The sequence below is a fragment of the Bos grunniens genome, chromosome X (assembly GCF_055505025.1).
Source record: "Bos grunniens cultivar Pamir isolate PY7600 chromosome X, Bosgru_T2T1.0, whole genome shotgun sequence".
NCBI lineage: Eukaryota > Metazoa > Chordata > Mammalia > Artiodactyla > Bovidae > Bos > Bos grunniens.
Genome location: NC_141194.1, coordinates 69883432 through 69903710, shown reverse-complemented (window position 1 = coordinate 69903710; position 20279 = coordinate 69883432). Strand labels below are relative to the sequence as shown.

At 38.1% G+C, this 20279-nt stretch overlaps 1 protein-coding gene across 2 annotated transcripts; it reads right to left on the bottom strand.

The window, feature by feature from the left end:
• Positions 1-1440: 1440 nt before the first annotated feature.
• Positions 1441-20254, bottom strand: P2RY10 (P2Y receptor family member 10). 2 transcript variants are annotated; one of them, XM_086388142.1, is made up of 3 exons: positions 20106-20254; positions 2374-2824; positions 1441-2247 (listed from the first exon to the last, which is right to left on the bottom strand). In XM_086388142.1, the coding sequence occupies exons 2-3, from the start codon at positions 2775-2777 to the stop codon at positions 1791-1793; spliced, it is 861 nt and encodes a 286-aa protein (XP_086244268.1). In that variant the 5' UTR covers positions 2778-2824; positions 20106-20254; the 3' UTR covers positions 1441-1790. The 2 variants fall into 2 exon arrangements, with proteins under 2 accessions (XP_086244268.1, XP_086244267.1); XM_086388141.1 differs by having other exon boundaries at positions 1441-2824.
• Positions 20255-20279: the final 25 nt, after the last annotated feature.

Below are 20279 nucleotides of genomic sequence, written 5' to 3'. Positions count from 1 at the left end.
TTCAGTGCTCAGATTTTTTTTTATGGTCCAACTCTCACATCCATACGTGACTACAGGAAAAACCATAGCTTTGACTAGATAGACCTTTGTCGGCAAAGTAATGTCTCTTCTTTTTAATATGCTGTCTAGGTTGATCACCGGAGAAGGCAATGGTAACCAACTCCAGTACTCTTGCCTGGAAAATCCCGTGGATGGAGGGGCCTGGTGGGCTGCAGTCCATGGGGTCGCTAGAAGTCAGACACGACTGAGCGACTTCACTTTCACTTTTCACTTTCATGCATTGGAGAAAGAAATGGCAACCCACTCCAGTGTTCTTGCCTGGAGAATCCTAGGGCTGGGGAAGCCCTGTGGGCTGCCGTCTATGGGGTCACACAGAGTCGGACACGACTGAAGTGACTTAGCAGCAGCAGCAGCAGGTTGATCACAGTTTTTCTTCCAAGGAGAAAGCATCTTTTAATTTCATGGCTTCAATCACCACCTGCAGTAATTTTGGAGCCCAAGAAAATAATTTCTCTCACTGTTTCCATTGTTTTCCCATCTATTTGCCATGAAGTGATAGGACCAGATGCCATGATCTTAGTTTTTTTAATGTTGAGTTTTAAGTCAACTTTTTCACTCTCCTCTTTCACTTTCATCAAGAGGCTCTTCAGTTCTTCTCTGCTTTCTGCCATAAAGGTGGTGTCATCTGCATATCTGAGGTTACTGATATTTCTCCCAGCAATCTTGATTCCAGCTTGTGCATCATCCAGCCTGGCATTTCACACCATATACTCTGCATATAAGTTAAATAATCAGGGTGACAATATACAGCCTTGATGTACTCCTTTCCTAATTTGGAACCAGTCTGTTCTTCCATGTCATGTTCTAACTGTTGCTTCTGATCTGCATACAGATTTCTCAGGAGGCAGGTAAAGTGTTCTGGTATTCCCATCTCTTTAAGAATTTCCCATACTTTGTTGTGATCCACACAGTCAAAGGATTTGGCATAGTCAATAAAGCAGTAGTAGATAGTTTAGCATTAACCTAACAAATAACAACAGAAATAGAGGCAATATCCTAAGCATATGTGGTGTATTCAGGGCAAATTTTGCCTTAACACTCTTTATCCCCAGTGAAGTCGCTTCATCTCTCTGAGGTTTCATTTATTCATTTGGATTGGAACCTTCCACAAGTTTATTAGAAAAGCCAGATGACATTCTGTAGGTGAAAATACCCGAGAGAATGGCAACCCAGAATGCAATAGGCATCCAATATATTTTCAATGAATAAACACATTCCCATGCCTTTTCTTCAGTAAGGGTTTGTATCCTCAAATTTATTCACATGTTGCTTCAATGCTCACAACCCCTTGCCTGTGCACTTATGCCTTATAAAGACTGGAGAATGTTTTGCTTTCATTTACAGGTAATATTCTTCATATGAAAGAGATTTGCTTTTGGATTGTGTGAAGGATTCATGCATTTATTGTATCATTAACAGCATCACATTTACTAAAGAAAGGTTTAAGATAAAATAAGCAATTTTCATTTGTTTAAAACATATGTAAAATCTTAATCTAAATCTCTCAAGTAAGAAAGTGACTTGAATTTCAAAGAGGAAACAGGCAAATCTCATTTTCCCTTCCTCTCCCACATTTCACACTCTGCCTCTATTGTCACACCCCTGTGAGCACAAGTATTCCTGTTCTTCCCAAAGTTCAGTTATAGAAACGGTGTGTCTAGTCATTTTGGTCTTTGGCAAAAGTAATGAAACATAGTTAAACAAATCCATAATCAAGAGCTGTTTTATTTTTAACCAATCATTGACGAACCACTCTCCCTGCTCATTAGGCGGGAACGAGTCACAGAGCTGCCATGGCGAGATAGTTGGTCACGAAACTCTGAGGCCATGAAGTAATAGAGAATCGGATCCAAAAGGCAGCAGAGACTTGCAAGGCATAGACAAAAAGGATGGAAATACTGTGTGCTTTGGACAATGGGACAACTGCTAATGATAGCTTCCTTTACCATGGTATAAAAAATAAAGTTAATATGATAGGGAGTGAAGCAGATGAAGAAGACTGCAGCACACATGTAAACCATCCTCAGTGCTTTTTGCTTTTCACTGATTCCTTGGAAAGCCACAGGTGGTTGTCTCAAGGATATAGTCATTTTCCAGGTGCACCATGCAATGATGACTACTGGAATCACAAATCCTGCCAGTTCAGCAGCTGTAATCATCCCAACCAAAGCCACTGCATTCATTTTCCTGTAACCAAGATCAGCAAAGCAAGAGTCAGTGTTGTTGGCTAAGTCTGTGCTTCTCATGATGGGAAATGGCAAACAGGCAGTACCCACGATGACCCATATGGCAGCACTGATGCCTACATCGTACCTACGTTTCCAGTCTCTAGCCCTGAAGGGCTTGAGGAGAAAGAAGCACCTCTGAAGGCTGATGCATGTCAGGAAACAAATGCTGGCATACATGTTGAGATACTTCAGGTAGAAGCATAGCAGACAAGGGATCCTCTGGAAAGGCCAATGGTGGCTGATGTAATAGTAAATCCGGAAGGGTAAGGACAGCACGTGGGCAAGGTCAGCCACAGAGAGGTTTATCATGAAAATAATGGCTTTATTTTTCTTGCTGATAAAGCGGCACAGAACCCACAAGGCTGCACTGTTGGCCAGTAGACCAGGGATGAATATGAGGATGTAGGTGGTTGCGTAGAGAGGGTAATGAAATGTCAAATATGTTTCATTGCAGTTAGTCTCAGCATCGCTGGTACTGTTGCTGCTCATCTTGAATATTTCAGCATTTACCAAGGTAAGCCATGAAGTTATAATCCCTGCCCAAAACAAAACAAAACAAAAAAACAGTATCATGGTTAACCACTTTAGCTGACATCCAGATTTTCTTAAATTGAAGCTTAGTTGATTTAGATGATTCACAATGCTTTAAGTGTACAGCAAGGTGATTATCTATCTATCTATATATATATATATATATATATATATATATATATAGATTCTTTTCCATTAGAGGTTATTACAAGATATAGAGTATAGTTCCCTGTGCTACGCAGTACGTCCTTGTTGTGTATCTATTTTATATATAGAAGTGTATATCTCTTAAATTCAAATTTCTAATTTATCCATCCCTCTTTTTCCCTTATGGTAACTGTTTGTTTTCTATGTCTGTGAGTTTATTTTGGTTTTGTAAATAAGTTCATTTGTATTATTGCTTTAGATTCTAATGTAAGTGATAGCACATGACATTTGTTTTTATCTGTCTGACTTACTTCACTCAGTATGATAATCTCTAGGTCCATCCATGTTGCTACAAATGACATTATTTCATTCTCTTTATTGCTGAGTAATACTCCATATATATATATATATATATATATATATACACACACACACATATATATATACACACATATATATATACATATATATATGTATATATATATATATATATACATACACACAATATCTTAATAATCCATTCATTTGTAGATGGAACATTAGGTTGTTTCCATGTCTTGGCTTTTGTACATAGTGCTGCTATGAACATTGGGATACATGTAGCTTTTTGAATTAGAGTTTTTGCCTTTTCTGGCTATACGCCCAGAAGTGGGATTGATGGATCATATGGTAACTATTTCTGTATTCTTTTTCTTTTAAAGAAGCCTCAATATTGTTCTCCATAGTCACTGTACCAATTTATATTCTCATCTATGGTGTGGAAACGTTACTTTTTCTCCACAATCTCTCCAGTATTTATTATTTGTAGACTTTTCTATGATGGTCATTTGACTGGTGTGAGGTGATATTTCATGGAGACAGAGAAGACCCAGAAGAGCCAAAACAATATTGAGATAGAAGAATAGAGTTGGAGGAATCATATTCCCTGACCTTAGACTATGCTATGAAGTTACAGTAATCAAAATATTATGGTACCAGCACAGAAACAAACATATAGATCAATGGAACAGTATGGAAAGCACAGAAATAAACCCACACACTTAAGGTCAATTAATCTAATGACAAATGAGGCAAGAATATACAATGGAGAAAAAATAGTCACTTTAATAAGTAGTGTTGGGAAAACTGGACAGCTACATGTAAAAGAATGAAATTAGAACATTCTCTTACACCATATACAAAAACAAACTCAAAATAGATTAAATATCTAAATTAAAGACTAGACGCTATAACACTCCTAGAGGAAACATAGGCAGAATACTCTTTGGCATAAGTTACCGTGATTTTTTTTTTTTTTTTTTTGGAATTCATCTATTAGAGTAAGGAAACAAAAGCAAAAATAAACAAATGGGACCTAATTAAACCTAAAACCTTTTGTATAGCAAAAGAAAACATAAACAAAACACAAAGATAACCTATGGGAGAGAAATTATTTGCAAATGATGTTACTGATAAGGCCTTACTTTCCAAAATATATAAACAGTTTGCACAGCTCAATTAAAAAAAAAAAAAAAAAAACAAGAAAATAGCGGACAGAAGACCTAAGCAGACATACAAAGAAGACATACAGATGGCCAACAGGCATATGAAAAGATGCTGAACATCAATAATCATTAGAGAAATGCAAATTAAAAATGAGTTATTACTAGATTTGTTTTTATACCTACAAAGTCATAGGATATTAAAATTAGAAGGGACCTGTTTATAGGTGCTAAAGGAAGGTATACTGTTTATCCAAGCCCATCCAGTGAACCAAAGAACCACAGAATTGTCCTCAAACTGCCTTGCCAGATTGTCTAAGCTGTGTCTTGCACACAAGGAAGTCCTGAAATACTCAGTCTTTTGTTCTAATAGCAGAAAAAAAGAATATGATATTTGAGTCTGTTTCTTTTGCATCAATATTTCTCTTGCCTCTGGTTAGTATGAACACTGTTCACTCATTCCCAATTGCAATGGTAGAAATTCAGTCTTATTGTTCTGATCTGCTTGCCTCTCTTTTGTCCACCACCTTTCCCATTGGGTTCTGACTTCCTAACTTGGCACCACAGCACTGAGAAAATAGATTTGCCTCTTTTAGCCTGCAGTACCAGTGTCCTAGCTGATCTTTGTGGCTTGGGAAAATTACTTCCTTATTATTTTATCACAATAGCTGGTGGTTTTCATGCATTCTCTCTCTCTCTCTCTCTCTCTCGGCTTAGGTTTCATTTCCAAATTTGCATGAAACTTTTCAGTAATAAAAGGAAAAAAAAAACTAAGATCATGGCATCCAGTCCCATCACTTCATAGTAAATAGATGGGGAAAATGCAGAAATAGTGACAGATTTTATTTTCTTGGACTCCAAAATCACTGCGGATGGTGACTGCAGCCAAAAAATTAAAAGATGCTAGACAGCATATTAAAAAGCATAAACATCACTTTGCTGACAAAGGTCTGTATAGTGAAAACTATGATTTTTCCAGTAGTCATGTACAGATGTGAGAGTTGGACCATAAAGAAGGCTGAGAGCTGAAGAATTGATGCTTTTGAATTGTGCTGCTGGAGAAGACTCTTCAGAGTCCCTTGGACAGCAATGAGATCAAACCAGTCAATCCTAAAGGAAATCAATCCTGAATATTCATTAGAAGGACTGATGCTATAGCTGAAGCCCCAATACTTTGGCCACCTGATGCGAAGAATGAACTCATTGGAAGAGACCTTGATGCTGGGCATCAGGTCTGAAGGCAGGAGGGGAAGGGAACAACAGAAGACAGGATGGTTAGATAACATCACTGACTTAATGGACTTGAATTTGAGCAAACTCCAGGAGATAGTGAAGGGGAGAGAAGTCTGGTGTGCTGCAGTCTATGGAGTCGCAAAGAGTTGGACATGGCTTAATGACTAAACAACAAGAAATGAATTTAGAAGCTGAACCAGGATAGTTCCACTTATGTACTAGGGAAGGGGAGAAACCTATTCTCTATCTAAGGGAAATACTATACTGGTGCAACATCATCCCATGGCAGATTATCCAAAATCATGGTGAATACTGATTAGGGTATTAGCGAAATAGGTCACTAAAACCTTTTGAAACAATGTAAGGTTTAATTTTATTAAAATAGTCTTTGTAATGGGAAAAGTTTTCTTGGACTTAATCTTATTAAGGTAGAATAAGCAAGGCCAGAGGAGAGTTTATTAAGACCACAAATATACTAAATGAAGGATCTAAGACTTTAAATAGGAAGACAGAGCAGTTAATCTTTATACACACCCTTCTGTTCATCATTTGTTTTCCTCCTAAAGACAAATTTTACAAACATAGCTTCTATCCATAGTGCAGGAATGTTTATTGCCTTTAAAGCTAGAAGTAGAGAAAAAAAAGTGCAGAGGTTGTTCCTCAAATGGAGTTTTGTTGTTGGTATGTTTTATTTGGTTTCCTTTTAAGTATGTTTACAAAAACAGAGTGGCTTCTTTGAGATTCTCCTTGTAAATAGCAGAATGACTTTCTATATCATTCTAAGTCTTACTCCAGGAAATAGATAAATGATAAAAGAAAAGAACCCCAAGAGATTAACTCACAGATAAGAGAGTAGACTTTATCAGCTACCAATACTGTAAATAATACTTTCATCTTCCCTCCTCATATACTCCCTAGTTAGTCTATCTGTGATAGATCCTAAAGAGTCATGCAGTCATCTTTCTTATGTATGTATGACTCAGAGCAAAAGTAGAAGGATACTCACAGGTGAAAAGAAAGTAAATAATTACTATGATCTGATCAATGATATATGCCAGAATCTTCAATGGAATTTTTCATATACATTATGTAATTTAATTCTCACAACCATCCTAAGATGAAGTTCCATTATTATTCTTATAGTTCAGATGAGGAAACTGAGGTTCAGAGAGATTCAGTAAATTGTCTTGGGTAGCAAATTTAAAAATGAGATTTATTATCAAGCCTGATTTGCTCCAAAGTCTGTACTATTTCCATTATAACTATTTGCCTCTCCCTGCTCAAGAGGGACTTTTTAATAACATTAAGATCAGTGTGCCATCCAGAGAGCACATTATGGCAGAATCTTTCTCATCTCATAGAAGGACCTCAGGATCTTATAACCTTAGGACTGCTCTAGCTATGCCATCAAGATATAACTAAACATCTGTCATCATACATGTCACCAACCCTCCCTTACCACCCACTTTGACTTCAGTATTGATCTTATTTCTACTATAATCTATTACTTATGAATAGGCTGTGAAAGAACAAGGCAGGCTACATAAGGTGCATTACAGTACTAAGAACTAAAAACAACTCACACCCACCCATTCACACCTCCACTTCTGCATTTTACAAACATGGATATTTGTTTCTGCTTCATTGGTACAGAAATTTTCACTTATTAAAGAAGCAGATTGTATTTATACCTCTGTGCTAAATAACAAAGTCCTATTAGTCCAAAACAGCAAGCTAGGGGTCATGATCACAACTTATTTGTTTCTGTGGTTTATTATGCCTCTGCAATTCAGTTTATTTCAAGTTTAGAGATTTGTATGGCTTGCTTTCCAAAATGATTTTTCTCCTCCAGACTGAAGGGGAGGTAGAAAGGGTTTTTCCCCAAATATGTTTGGTGACAATTAAATGTAAAATCTCCATGGTGATAGGAGACTGGGGGAATTTGTGTTGGGTAGGGTGAAAATATAAGCTCTCTCAGATAGGGAACATTTCACTTCCTGTTAGCAATCTGTGACGCTTCTGAAATTTTAGAAAGGAGAACAACTTAAGAAGCCACTAACAAAAATAGGTTGAATGGAAGGGCCAAAGTCAAAACATGTTTCTTCTCTCAGTCTCTGCCTGTTTCTATCTCTTTTGTGTTTCTCCCTTTGGCTTTATTATTGACTATTTTTGGTTGGTTTGTGCCCTCTATGTTACCAATCTCTATCCCTTTAAATCTGGATATATCTTTGGTTCCACTCTTAGGAAAGATATGAAATTGGTGATTTACTCTTGAATCTAAGCTCTCCTTCTAGTCTGTGCCATGACCAGCTTCCTAAACATTACAGACAGAAACTGGGAATTCATCTAACTCCTATCACTACATTTCACCCATATCTAAACAGAAACCAGGTGATTATCTTGCCCTTAAAATCTCTGCAGTCTATCTCCAATCCATCTTCATTTCCACTGCTGCCTTTCTAATCCTCATAGTGGCACAATGATTATTACCATATTACAAATGAGGAAACTGAGATACAGAGAGGTTAAATAAATTGTGCCAAAGTCACAATACTCACATAGTGTAGACGTGGTATATTAGAATTGGAACCCATGCTTATCTCCATATTCCCTTACCTTTGCCATGGCAGATGATACTAATGATCCTACCTGCATGCAGGGAAGTAAAAGAGACACAGACATAAAGTACAGACTTTTGGACTCAGTAGGAGGAGAAGGTGGGATGATTTGAGAGAATAGCATTGAAACATATGCATAATCAGATGTAAAATAGATGACCAATGTGAGTTTGATGCATGAAGCAAGGCACCCAAAGCCAGTGTTCTGGGACAACATAGAAGGATAGGGTGGGAATGGAGGTGGGAAGGGAATTCAGGTTGGGGGAGACACATGTATCAGTTCAGTTCAGTTCAATCACTCAGTCATGTGCAACTCTTTGCGATCCCATGGACTGCAGCATGCCAGCCTTCCCTGTCCATCACCAACTCCCAGAGCTTGCTCAAACTCAGGTCCATCGAGTTGGTGATGCCATCCCACCATCTCATCTTCTGTCATCCCCTTTTCCTCCTGCCTTCAATCTTTCCCAGCATCAGAGTTTTTTCCAATGAGTCAGTTCTTCACATCAGGTGGCCAAAGTATTGGAGTTTCAGCTTCAGTGTCAGTCTTTCCAGTGAGTATTCAGGACTGATTTCCTTTAGGATTGACTGATTTGGTCTCCTTGCAGTCCAAGGGACTCTCAACATGTAGGACACGTAGGACACATGTATACCTATGGTCAGTTCATGTTGATATATGGCAAAACCCATCAAAATATTGTAAATCAATTATCCTCCAATTAAAATAAATTAATTAAAAAGATAACATTACAATCACTGAACTTCACTGCAAGTTGCATCATGTTAGCTTGCACCACACACTCACAGAGACCTTAAACTTCTCTCCATTTCTCATGGCCCAATCTGGCACCCTCCCTCATTTTGCTTCGTTCTCTATGCAGACTAGATTCAATGGTCAAATTAACTATTCTTACACAAGAATCCTCAACCTTCTTTGCTCACCATTCTTCTGCTGTACCAGATTAAAAAGCTAGTGTTGGTCCCTGAGTTGTGTCCTACTCTTTGCAACCCCATGGACTGTGGCCTGCCAGTCTCCTTTGTCCATGCAATTCTCCAGGCAAGAATACTGAAGTGAATTGCCATTTCCTTCTCCAGGGGATATTCCTAACTCAGGGACGGAACCCAGATCTCCCTCATTGCAAGCTGATTCTTTACTGTCTGAGCCACTAGCGAAGCCTGGCAAGGTCTTAATCCCAGATTAAGTCCACAAACCATTTTATTTTTTTATTATCCAAACTGATGAATGATCCTATTAAAAATACCAGGATCTATTTGAAGTGCTAAAACTAGAAATCATAAATTTCTAGTTTCAGCACTTTACATAGAAGATTTTTTTTTGCTTCAGTCTCTTTTTCCACACCTCTGATTAGTTTATTCTCCTAAGAAATTAATCAAGGTGCGCAAAAAGAGAGTGCTGGCTATTTAGCACTTTCATAACTCTACTAAAATTTCTTCTACTCTTCTGCTCTCCCATCCTCATATTTCTCAGCAGAGGCTCTTACCTCTTAAATCACAAGAAAATTGAGGCTATTGAATGAGAAGTAACTCAGTTTCAAACACTGTCCCCTTCCAACACACGCAATCTTATCTATAACTGCATCCTTCCCAACAAAGCTGTCTTTCCTGTTGTACAAGTTGAATTCCCATGCTCTTAATCCCTTTTAGCTTTCTCAGTATTTTCTTTCATTAATTGTTCCCTTTCACTCCCAAATCATCATGTTGTCCTTCACTCTCAGCTAGATATTTGTCATTAAGTCTCTTCAACTTCCACAATAATATTTCTCTTGTCAATGCATCTTATTCTAGCTTTGTGTCATGTTCCTTCTTTTCTTAAATAAACATCTCATAGTATTTTTTGACACTGATTGCTTTCTTTTCCTCACTTTATATCCTTCCTTTAATGCACTACAATGTGGCATGCATGTCTTTATAATCTCACTGAAACTGCTTTAGTAAAGGTAACAAGTGGCCATCATGTTGTTAAATCAAGCAGGGCTTTTCTGCTGTGTTAGACAGTCTGACCACTTCCATGTTTTTGAAATGCTCTCTCTTGTTGGCTTCTAAGCCACAACTCTGTTTTGAGTCTCCTCTTAACTATCGGCCCATGCATACTGAGTCTTCTTTATGTTTTCTTTCATCTCTGCACATCCTTTAAATGTTTGCTTTCCCTAGGTCTGCATATTCTCTCCTTATTCAGTGTCTTCATGCTAAGTAACATCACCCACTTTCATGACTTCAATCACCACCCATATCCGGATAGCTCTTATGTCTCTTTGTCCAGGGCTGGCCTCTTCTCAGATATTAAATCTGTATGTCCAATTTTCAGCTGAGATTTCCCATTTCAGTGTTTTCTAGGCATTTCTAAATAAAAATGCCCAAAACTAAATTCATCATACTCTCTGACCTTTTACTTATCCACCACCATCTATCCAATTACAAGAGCCAGAATACTTAAAAAAATTCTAGACTCCTCTCTAATTCAATCAACCAAGTTTTCTCTCTCTCGACTCATTCTCTCTCCTTTCTCTCTGAAATATTAAACCATTCTTTAATTGATCTACCTGGTTCTAGGACTGCTCTCTTAAAAATATATTCTATACTCTGCTGCCAAAATGATATATCAAAATGGCAGTTCTGGATTACCATGCTGTCACAGGGATTGCTTTAACAATGTACTTAGTGCACCATATTGAGTGTTTTCCTTCATATCTCTTTATTTCTAGCTAAACTATGAGCATTTTGAAGGCAAAGGCTATGACTTTCTTTAAATTTCCAGAATTATCGATACATAATCAGTTAGTAAATATTTTAAGTGGGTAAATATTCTGCCTTATGACAACACATTTGTTGTTCATTTGTTTATGAATCACTCTAAACTGGGCTGTGAGCTTTGTGAAGTCAGAGGTTATGCCCTAAATTTTGTTCTGTCTTTCTCTCTAAACCCAAAGCAAGGCTAAATATACAGCACTATTTTAAAAATTGATGTTAACTGGTCCATGTAGGGATTAACCTTCAAAAGTTAATCTCATTGCTGTTGCATAACCAACTCAGCTAATCAGGATCACCACACAGATAACACAACCCAGGAAAAATTATAAGCTGTGAAAATACAATATCTTCAGAATATACTTGAACTCCTAGCTGTATTATTGTGAACCACCCAGATAGATATGAGGATCAAATTCCCAGTGCCTCCAATACCATTCTTAAAAAAGTAACCGCCTCTTGGTTTAACCAGTGTCAGTGCTCTATCCAGAGTATATTCTGCCTACATCAAAGGCCAGGAGCTTCATAGAGGGATGTCTCTTTCCTTTAAAAAGAGTTCTGGTAACAGGAGCCAAACTCTAAAGGGAATGATCAGCATAGACTTCTAATCTAATAATCAAAGAGGATAATTAGCTACCTTCACTGAACTAACAAGATTCACTTCCAATGTGTTGCTGTAAGAATATTTCTGATAATGAAGATTGGTATAAAGTTTGATGAAACTTCATCAAACTCTTTTCTCCCTGGATCCCATCTCAGAAGTCAGTAATTTACTCTTCTCTTGAGATCCTATCTCAACTCTAATCATTTCCTTGCATGGGGAAATCTATTCGGACCTTTTCCTTTGTACTTTCATTGGACACTTAGGCTACACTATAAAAATGTAGTCTCCATGAGGGACGACTGTATCTTGCACTTTTATATCTCTCATTTTGCTTAGCAGAGGGTTAAGCATGCAGTAGGAACTCAGCTCATAAACATTGGTTTATAAAGGGAACAGTATGGAGAATAAGTACATATTAGCAGAGTCTTAGTCAGTTTTACTTCTAATGTCTATTCTATAAGCTACTCTCCCAAGCAATAGTCATAGTTTTTCTCCCTTTGTTACTGAGAAAACTATGGTCAAGGCAAGGATAATAAGGTTGGAATCTAACATATCTGGATACCTAAAAGCTCCAAAGCCTGTAATCTAAACCTTTTATTTTAAAACCAGCAGCAATTTCATAAGGTTAAGTGAGAATTCTGTCATTAAACATTTGACTTTATCGGTTCAGTTCAGTTCAGTCACTTAGTCGTGTCTGACTCTTTGTGACCCCATGAACCGCAGAATGCCAGGCCTCCCTGTCCATCACCAACTCCTGGAGTCCACCCAAACACATGTCCATTGAGTCGGTGATGCCATCCATCCATCTTATCCTTTGTCACCCCCTTCTCCTTCTGCCCTCAATCCTTCCCAGAATCAGGGTCTTTTCTAAGGAGTCAGCTCTTCGGATCAGCTGGCCAAAGTATTGGAGCTTCTGCTCCAATGTCAATCTTTCCAATGAACACTCAGGACCGATCTCCTTTAGGATGGACTGGCTAGATCTCCTTGCAGTCCAAGGGACTCTCAAGAGTCTCCTCCAACACTAGTTCAAAAGCATTGATTCTTCAGCACTCAGCTTTCTTTATAGTCCAACTCTCACATCCATACATGACCACTGGAAAAGCCATAGCCTTGACTAAACAGACCTTTGTTGACAAAGTAATGTGTCTGCTTTTCAATATGCTGTCTAGGTTGGTCATAACTTTCCTTTCAAGGAATAAGTGTCTTTTAATTTCATGGCTGCAGTCACCATCTGCAGTGATTTTGGAGCCCAGAAAAATAAAGTCAGCCACTGTTTCCCCATCTATTTGCCATGAAGTGATGGGACAAGATGCCATGATCTTAGTTTTCTGAATGTTGAGCTTTAAGCCAGTTTTTTCACTCTCCTCTTTCACTTTCATCAAGAGGCTCTTTAGTTCTTATTCACTTTCTACCATAAGGGTGGTGTCATCTGCATATTTGAGGTTATTGATATTTCTTCCAGCAGTATTGATTCCAGCTTGTGCTTCATCCAGCCCAGCGTTTCTTATGATGTACTCTGGATAGAAGTTAAATAAGCAGGGTGACAATATACAGCCTTGATGTACTCCTTTTCCTATTTGGAACCAGTCTGCTGTTCCATGACCAATTCTAACTGTTGCTTCCTGATCTGCATACAAGTTTTTCAAGAGACAGGTCAGGTGGTCTGGTATTCCCATCTCTTTCATAATTTTCCACAGTTTATTGTGATCCACACAGTCAAATGCTTTGGCATACTCAATAAAGTAGAAAGAGATGTTTTTCTGGAACTCTCTTGCTTTTTCGATGATCCAGGGGATGTTGGCAATTTGATCTCTGGTTCCTCTGTCTTTTCTAAAACCAGCTTGAACTTCCGGAAGTTCATGGTTAATGTATTGCTGAAGCCTGGCTTGGAGAATTTTGAGCATTACTTTGCTAGTCTGTGAGATGAGTGCAATTGTGCGGTAGTTTGAGTATTCTTTGGCATTGCCTTTCTTTGGGATTGGAATGAAAACTGACCTTTTCCAGTCCTGTGGCCACTGCTGAGTTTTCCAAATTTGCTGACATATTGAGTGCAGCACTTTCACAGCATCATCTTTTAGGATTTGAAAAGGCTCAACTCAAATTCCATCACCACCACTAGCTTTGTTCTTAGTGATGCTTCCTAAGGCCCACTTGCCTTCACATTCCAGGATGTCTGGCTCTAGGTGAGTGATCACAATAACTAAATTTTGTTTTAGAACACAAAGTTAGGTCAGGCCTCTAAATATGAATCAGTGAGTCTGAATACAAGAACATTGTAGGTACTAATAATGTCTATGTAAAAGCAGCTTCACTTCCCTACCAACTGGCTCAATGCTGTGTTTTTGCAAAGGCACAAAGTGAACTTATATTATGATGGCATTAGAATTTGTTTCAGACTCCTAAGTTTCAGTGAAATACTAAGTACAAGAAGTTTCCACTTGCATCCTGCCACTAGATAAGTGATATTACTAATATATTACCTTTGACCTTTGAGAGAACCCTGAGTTATTATTATACTGATTTTAGGGCTTCCCTGTTGGCTCAGACATTAAAGAATCTGCCTGCAGTGCAGGAGACCTTGGCTCGAACCCTGGGTCTGGAAGATTTCCTGGAGAAGGGAATGGCAACCCACTCCAGTATTCTGGCCTGGAGAATTCCATAGACAGAGCAACCTGGATGGGCTACAGTCCATGGGGTTGCAAAGAGTCAGACACGACTGAGCAACTAACACTTTCATACCCTTTTATAGATCAGAAAATGAAGACTCAAAATTATTGCTTCTTCCTCAAAGTCTCAGTTATTAAAATTTCAGTCATAATGAGGCTCTTCATGAGCAGAGAAAGCTAAAAATTTTCCTTTGGAAGCAATTTGTTGCACAAAAATAGGTTAAAGTCACATTTATATGGATAAAACCATTCTTCAGAGGCGAAGATGCTAATAATCTCAGTTGTATGTCTAGCATTTTATGACTATGTTTTTGTTGTTGTTCAGTCACCAAGTTGTATTTGCCTCTGTGATCCCATGGATTGCACCATGCCAGGCTTCCCTGTCCCTCACCATCTCTGGGAGTTTGCTCAAGTTCATGTCTATTGAATCAGTGATTCCCTCCAACCATCTCATCCTCTGTTGTCCTCGTCTCCTTCTGCCTTCAATCTTTCCCAGAATCGGGGTTCTATCTAATCAGTCAGCTGTTCGCATCCAGAGGCCCAAGTATTGGAACTTCAGCTTCAGCATCAGTCCTTCCAAAGAGTATTCAGGGTTGATTTATTTTAAGATCTTTGGTTTGGTCTCCTTGCTTTCCAAAGGACTCTCAAGAGTCTTCTACAGCACCACAGTTCAAAAGCATCAATTCTCCAGCGTTCTGCCTTCTTTCTTGTCCAGTTCTCACATCTGAACATGACTACTGGAAAGACCATAGCCTTGACTATATGGACCTTTGTCAGCAGAGTAATGTCTCTGCTTTTCAAAACACTGTCTAGGTTTGTCATAGCTTTCCTGCTAAGAAGCAGTCATCTTCTAATTTCATGGCTGCAGTCACCATCTACAGTGATTTTAGAGCTTAAGAAGAGATTTTCACTGTTTCCACCTTTTCCCTTTCTATTTCTCATGAAGTGATGTATCACTGCACATATATGGCAAATGATTGCCACCAGGTGTCTGGGTACGGTACTATCAAAACCAGGAATCTTTAACAAGTTTTGCTTATGAACCCAAACCACAATAGATCTATGGATAAAGTACTGGAATGATGGATTTATAAGAGTATTGTATGCTCATTTGTTCAGTCATCTCCAACTCTTTTCAAACCCATAGACTGTAGCTCTCCATGTTCCTCTGTCCGTGTGATCCTCCAGGCAATAATACTGGAGTGGATTGCCATTTCCTTCTCTAGATCTTTCTGATCCAGGGATTGAACCATGTGTCCTGAGTCTCCTGCATTGGCAGGCAGAGTCTTTACCACTGAGCCACCTGGAAAGCCCTAATAGTAGTGAGCCAAATGTAACAAGTCATGTAAGATGGGGAAGACTCAGAAGCTGTAAAATATATTATAAAGAACACTGGATTTGGAGCTATAATACTTCCCCTTCCTTTATGCGAGTTTCATTTCCCTCATTATTAAGATAAAATAATATGAACTGTATGATCTTAACTACCTTCTGCTCTAACTTGCCATGACTTTTTGGGCCTGGACTCTCTAAACCCCTGCCTCTAACTAATACCATCAGCACTGCCACTTCCATCATTAATGCAACTGTCACCATCTCAACCTACCTGCACTTTACAAAGCATTATTACAACTATAATTGCTATTAATTATTATTTAAAGTTCATATATACGTATTACACTATATGTATATGTGTATATATATATATATATATATATATATATATATGTATAACAAATTAGGTCATTCCCATTCTACAGATCACAAAAGTGAGACTCAAAGAAGTCATCACATTTATCACATTTACCTGAGTGCTATACAAATGGCAGAGTGAAGAGTGTGGAATCTAGGCTTCTGGCATCGAGGTAACCACTCAGTTCTACAAAGCTTTAGCTTCTCAGTCCTCTCCCTCTCTTCATCTCTCATCACTAAGTCAGTAATACCATTAAGTGAACAAATTTATCAAATGTCAAAAATCAAATATGTGTCTCCTATTTTCTTTGATAATAGGACCAGCATGTGGGCTTATTATCTTGGGAGGAAAAGAGAAAATTAGAGAAAGGTTGCTGATAGGGGACCTCCCCACTTTCCAGGGGAGAATATTCACCGGCCATTTGGGAATGTAACTTGCCTTTTTTTTTTTTTTTTTTAGCATTTTTCTTCTTATTTGAATCATAAAAGTCTCACATGAACTACCCAAGCCAGTCAGATACCCATGCACACAATGTCCTTCATTCAATCATTCATAACCACAGCCAAAGAAGAGCAACTGGAATTTGGAGCTCTACCATTTCCTGAGTTAATTAAAATCAACTGTAAATAACATGGCTTGATTTCAGAAATATAGAAGTTCAGAAATGTTCTCCAAGTCTAGACATTTCCCCTATAAATTAGAAGTGAAAATTATTTTTATCCTTAAAATGAATTAAATAAAATTTGAATTGAACTTCCATGCATGTATCTTTATTGGATTTTTAATCAGATAAGAAGGAGGCCTAATTATTCATCATTTTTGCATTTGGGGCAGTATTTTGCAGATGGAAAGAATCATGTTCTTTGGACAGACCTAGGGTAATGTCTTGACTCACTTATTAGCTCTCCAGCCTGAAATGACTCACTTCATATTTAGTGGCTTCAGTTTCCTCATTTATAACATTAGGATCATAGTACCTTTAAATATATCATTGCAAAGATTAAATAAGAAATGTACATGATTAAGGAGTCTGGTGGCTCAGATGGTAAAGCGTCTGTCTACAATACAGGGGACCTGGGTTCGATCCCTGGGTCGGGAAGATTCCCTGGAGGAGGAAATGGCAACCCACTCCAGTACTCTTGCCTAGAAAATCCCATGGACAGAGGAGCCTGGTGCAGGCCACTGTCCATGGGGTTGCAAAGAGTCAGACACAACTGAGTGACTTCACTTTCACTTTCAAGATCAAACCAGTCAATCCTAAAGGAAATCAACCCTGAATATTCATTGGAAGGACTGATGCTTTGACTACCTGATAAAAAGAGCCGGCTCTTTGGAAAAGACTCTAGTGCTGGGAAAGATTGAGGGCAGGAGGAGAAGGGGCATCATCGACTGAATGGACATGAGTTTAAGCAAACTCCAAGAGATAGTGAAAAACAGGGAAGCCTTGTGTGCTGCAGTCCATCCCACAAATAGTCAGACAGGACTGAGTGAACAACAATGACAAAAAAGTAGAAAACATATCAATAATCCTGTCTGGTACACAGTATACATTAAATAAATGTTAGTTCATTTATACTTTACTTGTACTGAGAGTAACCTCCATGAGCTTTTGGTTGGATCGTGTACTTTTCTGAGTTTAGAAAATCTCCCCAAAAGCATAGGTGTGAGAAATATTGAGTAGGATTAATGCAATAATTCTTAATGTAAAAGAGTGGGAAACATGTATTACTTGAAAAAAAGATCCTTATTATGGTAAATACATTTGGAAATCAAAATTATTTTCCGTATAATACAAACTGAAAGCACAGATCTACAAAAATCTTTTTGCCTGTTTGTCCCACAGTACTTGGAAAATGTCAATGTGATGGGATAAGTCTTTTTAGGAGTCCAGGATCAGGATCTAGTTCCTAATTAGTCAAGTCCACAATAACTTTGCAGTAAGACTTTTATGTTTTTCAAATGGAACTTTTCATTTAAAAGATTAAGAAATACTGATTAAGTGACACTGTCAGTGTGTAAATCAGATTTCATAATTCTTTCCCTTGTGTGTTTTCATTTTATTATTTAAAAAAAGGAAATTATTTACAAAACACTTGCCCGTGGTCTAAAAGTTAAAACTCTCATGATGGCATTACTCTGAAAGAAGTATAGTGGCCCTCAGCATAGATTACTGAGTTCCCTTTGAAAGCTAGACTGTATTTCCAGAAGGTTCTAACTGTAGTTAGATTTCCCTACTGTCTCATTATTTACCACTTCATGATATACTCTTCTCAGGCACCAGGAGCCTAGAGTCAAACCACTCTACTAGGAAGGAAATTAAAAGACTATCTATTTCAAGCCCCCACCTTATTATAGATGAGACTACTGAGACTCAGAAAAATAAAGTAACTTGCCCAAAGCCAAAAGTGAATCTTTGACAGAACTTGAACTAAAATCAAGGTTTCTTTCTGCACTTTGGTCCATATATTTCATCACTCTGCCTGTGATGCATGTGAATCAATACTAGATGAAAATTTAAATGCAAAATATCCTGACTTGAAATATAAGTAGACATTTTTAGCAAGAGTTTTTAAATAAAGCATAGACTTCCTGCCAGTCATTACCCTGATTGTAGAAACACTTAGAAAAGGTGGATTCACAAAGACAGCTCTGTCCTCTTTACTTGGACCATACACCTTCCTGCTTCTTAGGACATAGATTGACTTACCTCAAACACAACAAGCTGTGAAAAGTCACCCAAAACCATCCAGAAGTATATTCACTCATTTGAAGTCTTGTGTTCCACAACTGCCAGGATTTACACAGTTTGTACAACTTAAATTCAACAATTTTTCCAGTTGACCCAAAAAAAAAGAACTGCTTTTGACTAAAGAAGGACCTTTGTTCGACAGGAACTGTTGCAAACATTATTACACCAAATGCATGACTTTATTTTCTTTCAGGCCATTTCCACCTCAATATATCAGCATATCACATATTTTTTAACAGTGAATAATTTCACTGTGTTGCAGTTGCTAAGGGATAACGTCCTCAAATAATAGAAAGGACAATGACTCCCACATCCATTTGGAAAAAAAAATAAAAAATATTCCCACTTGCAGGATTCTTGGGACTGAGACCACTCCATCCAAAATGCACCACAAAGCTTGTTATCATTATATCCAAAATGATCCTGGTACCAACTGTTGTGGCACAGTTCACCTTGAAGAATTCCTCAACTGGAAGTTTTCTTTAGATTCAGTCATCTTAGCTCAGAACCAGAAAGGTTGCTAGCGCTCAACATAATAAGAATGATAACTGCTGAAAAGATAGGCACCACTTCTGGGAGCTCTGTTATCTAGTAGGTCTGAAATTGGGTCAAAATACAGCTTTCAAAGGATCAAGAAATGCCTTTGAACAGATTGAAATAATTTTAACAGAGTTTGTCATCTGGGATATTTTCTTCCTTCCTAACCTACAATCCAACATAGTTATAAATATATTTACAGTATTCTCTGGGAGATACAGGCTTCTGTAGAAAAAAGAGACCATGATTTAGAAGACATATGTTCTAGTTCCAGCTCTGCCACTGACCAGCTGGGTGATCTCAAATGTCTTCATTTCATAGCCTCTCAGTTTTCCCATCTGTATTGTGAGGGATTTGGATCCCTAGGAGCTCCTTCATCTCCAAAATCTATGATTATTAAGCAACTACAGAGCAGAAATCCAAATCCTCTTTTTCTGGCCGAATAGGTCAAGCTGTCCCAATAAATATTACTGAATGTACTCTTTCCTTACCACTTTGTGCTGTCTTACCTGAATGATAATGAAGCAAAGAGCCCTCAGCAAAGAGTGAGCTGCATCACAGACTCCTTGAACCTGTAATAATGGTGTGGACTAATGGCATTAACCTTAACTTTGTATTCTAATCAGAACCAAGGAAAATCACCATTGCTCCTGCTGTAATAAGTCTGAAAGAGGCCAGAGACCATTTTAAAATTGGACACTGGTCTCATGTCTGCCCTTGTCTTGGATCTTCATGCCCCCACCAACCTTCCCACGTGGAATTTTACCAGTTCCCATATGTTAAGCTGAAACTTACCTTGGAGCCTTGCTGGGCTTGTTTCTTTGCAGGGAGTTGGTGGTGAAAAAGCCTAACTCTTGGTGGCTCGGAGCCTACTGATAACTGACAAATTTGTTATTGAAAGAGGAAGTTGAGTACATTTGGTGTCTCACCACAGAAACCTAAAGGTAAGTCCCTTGAGCAGAAGATATT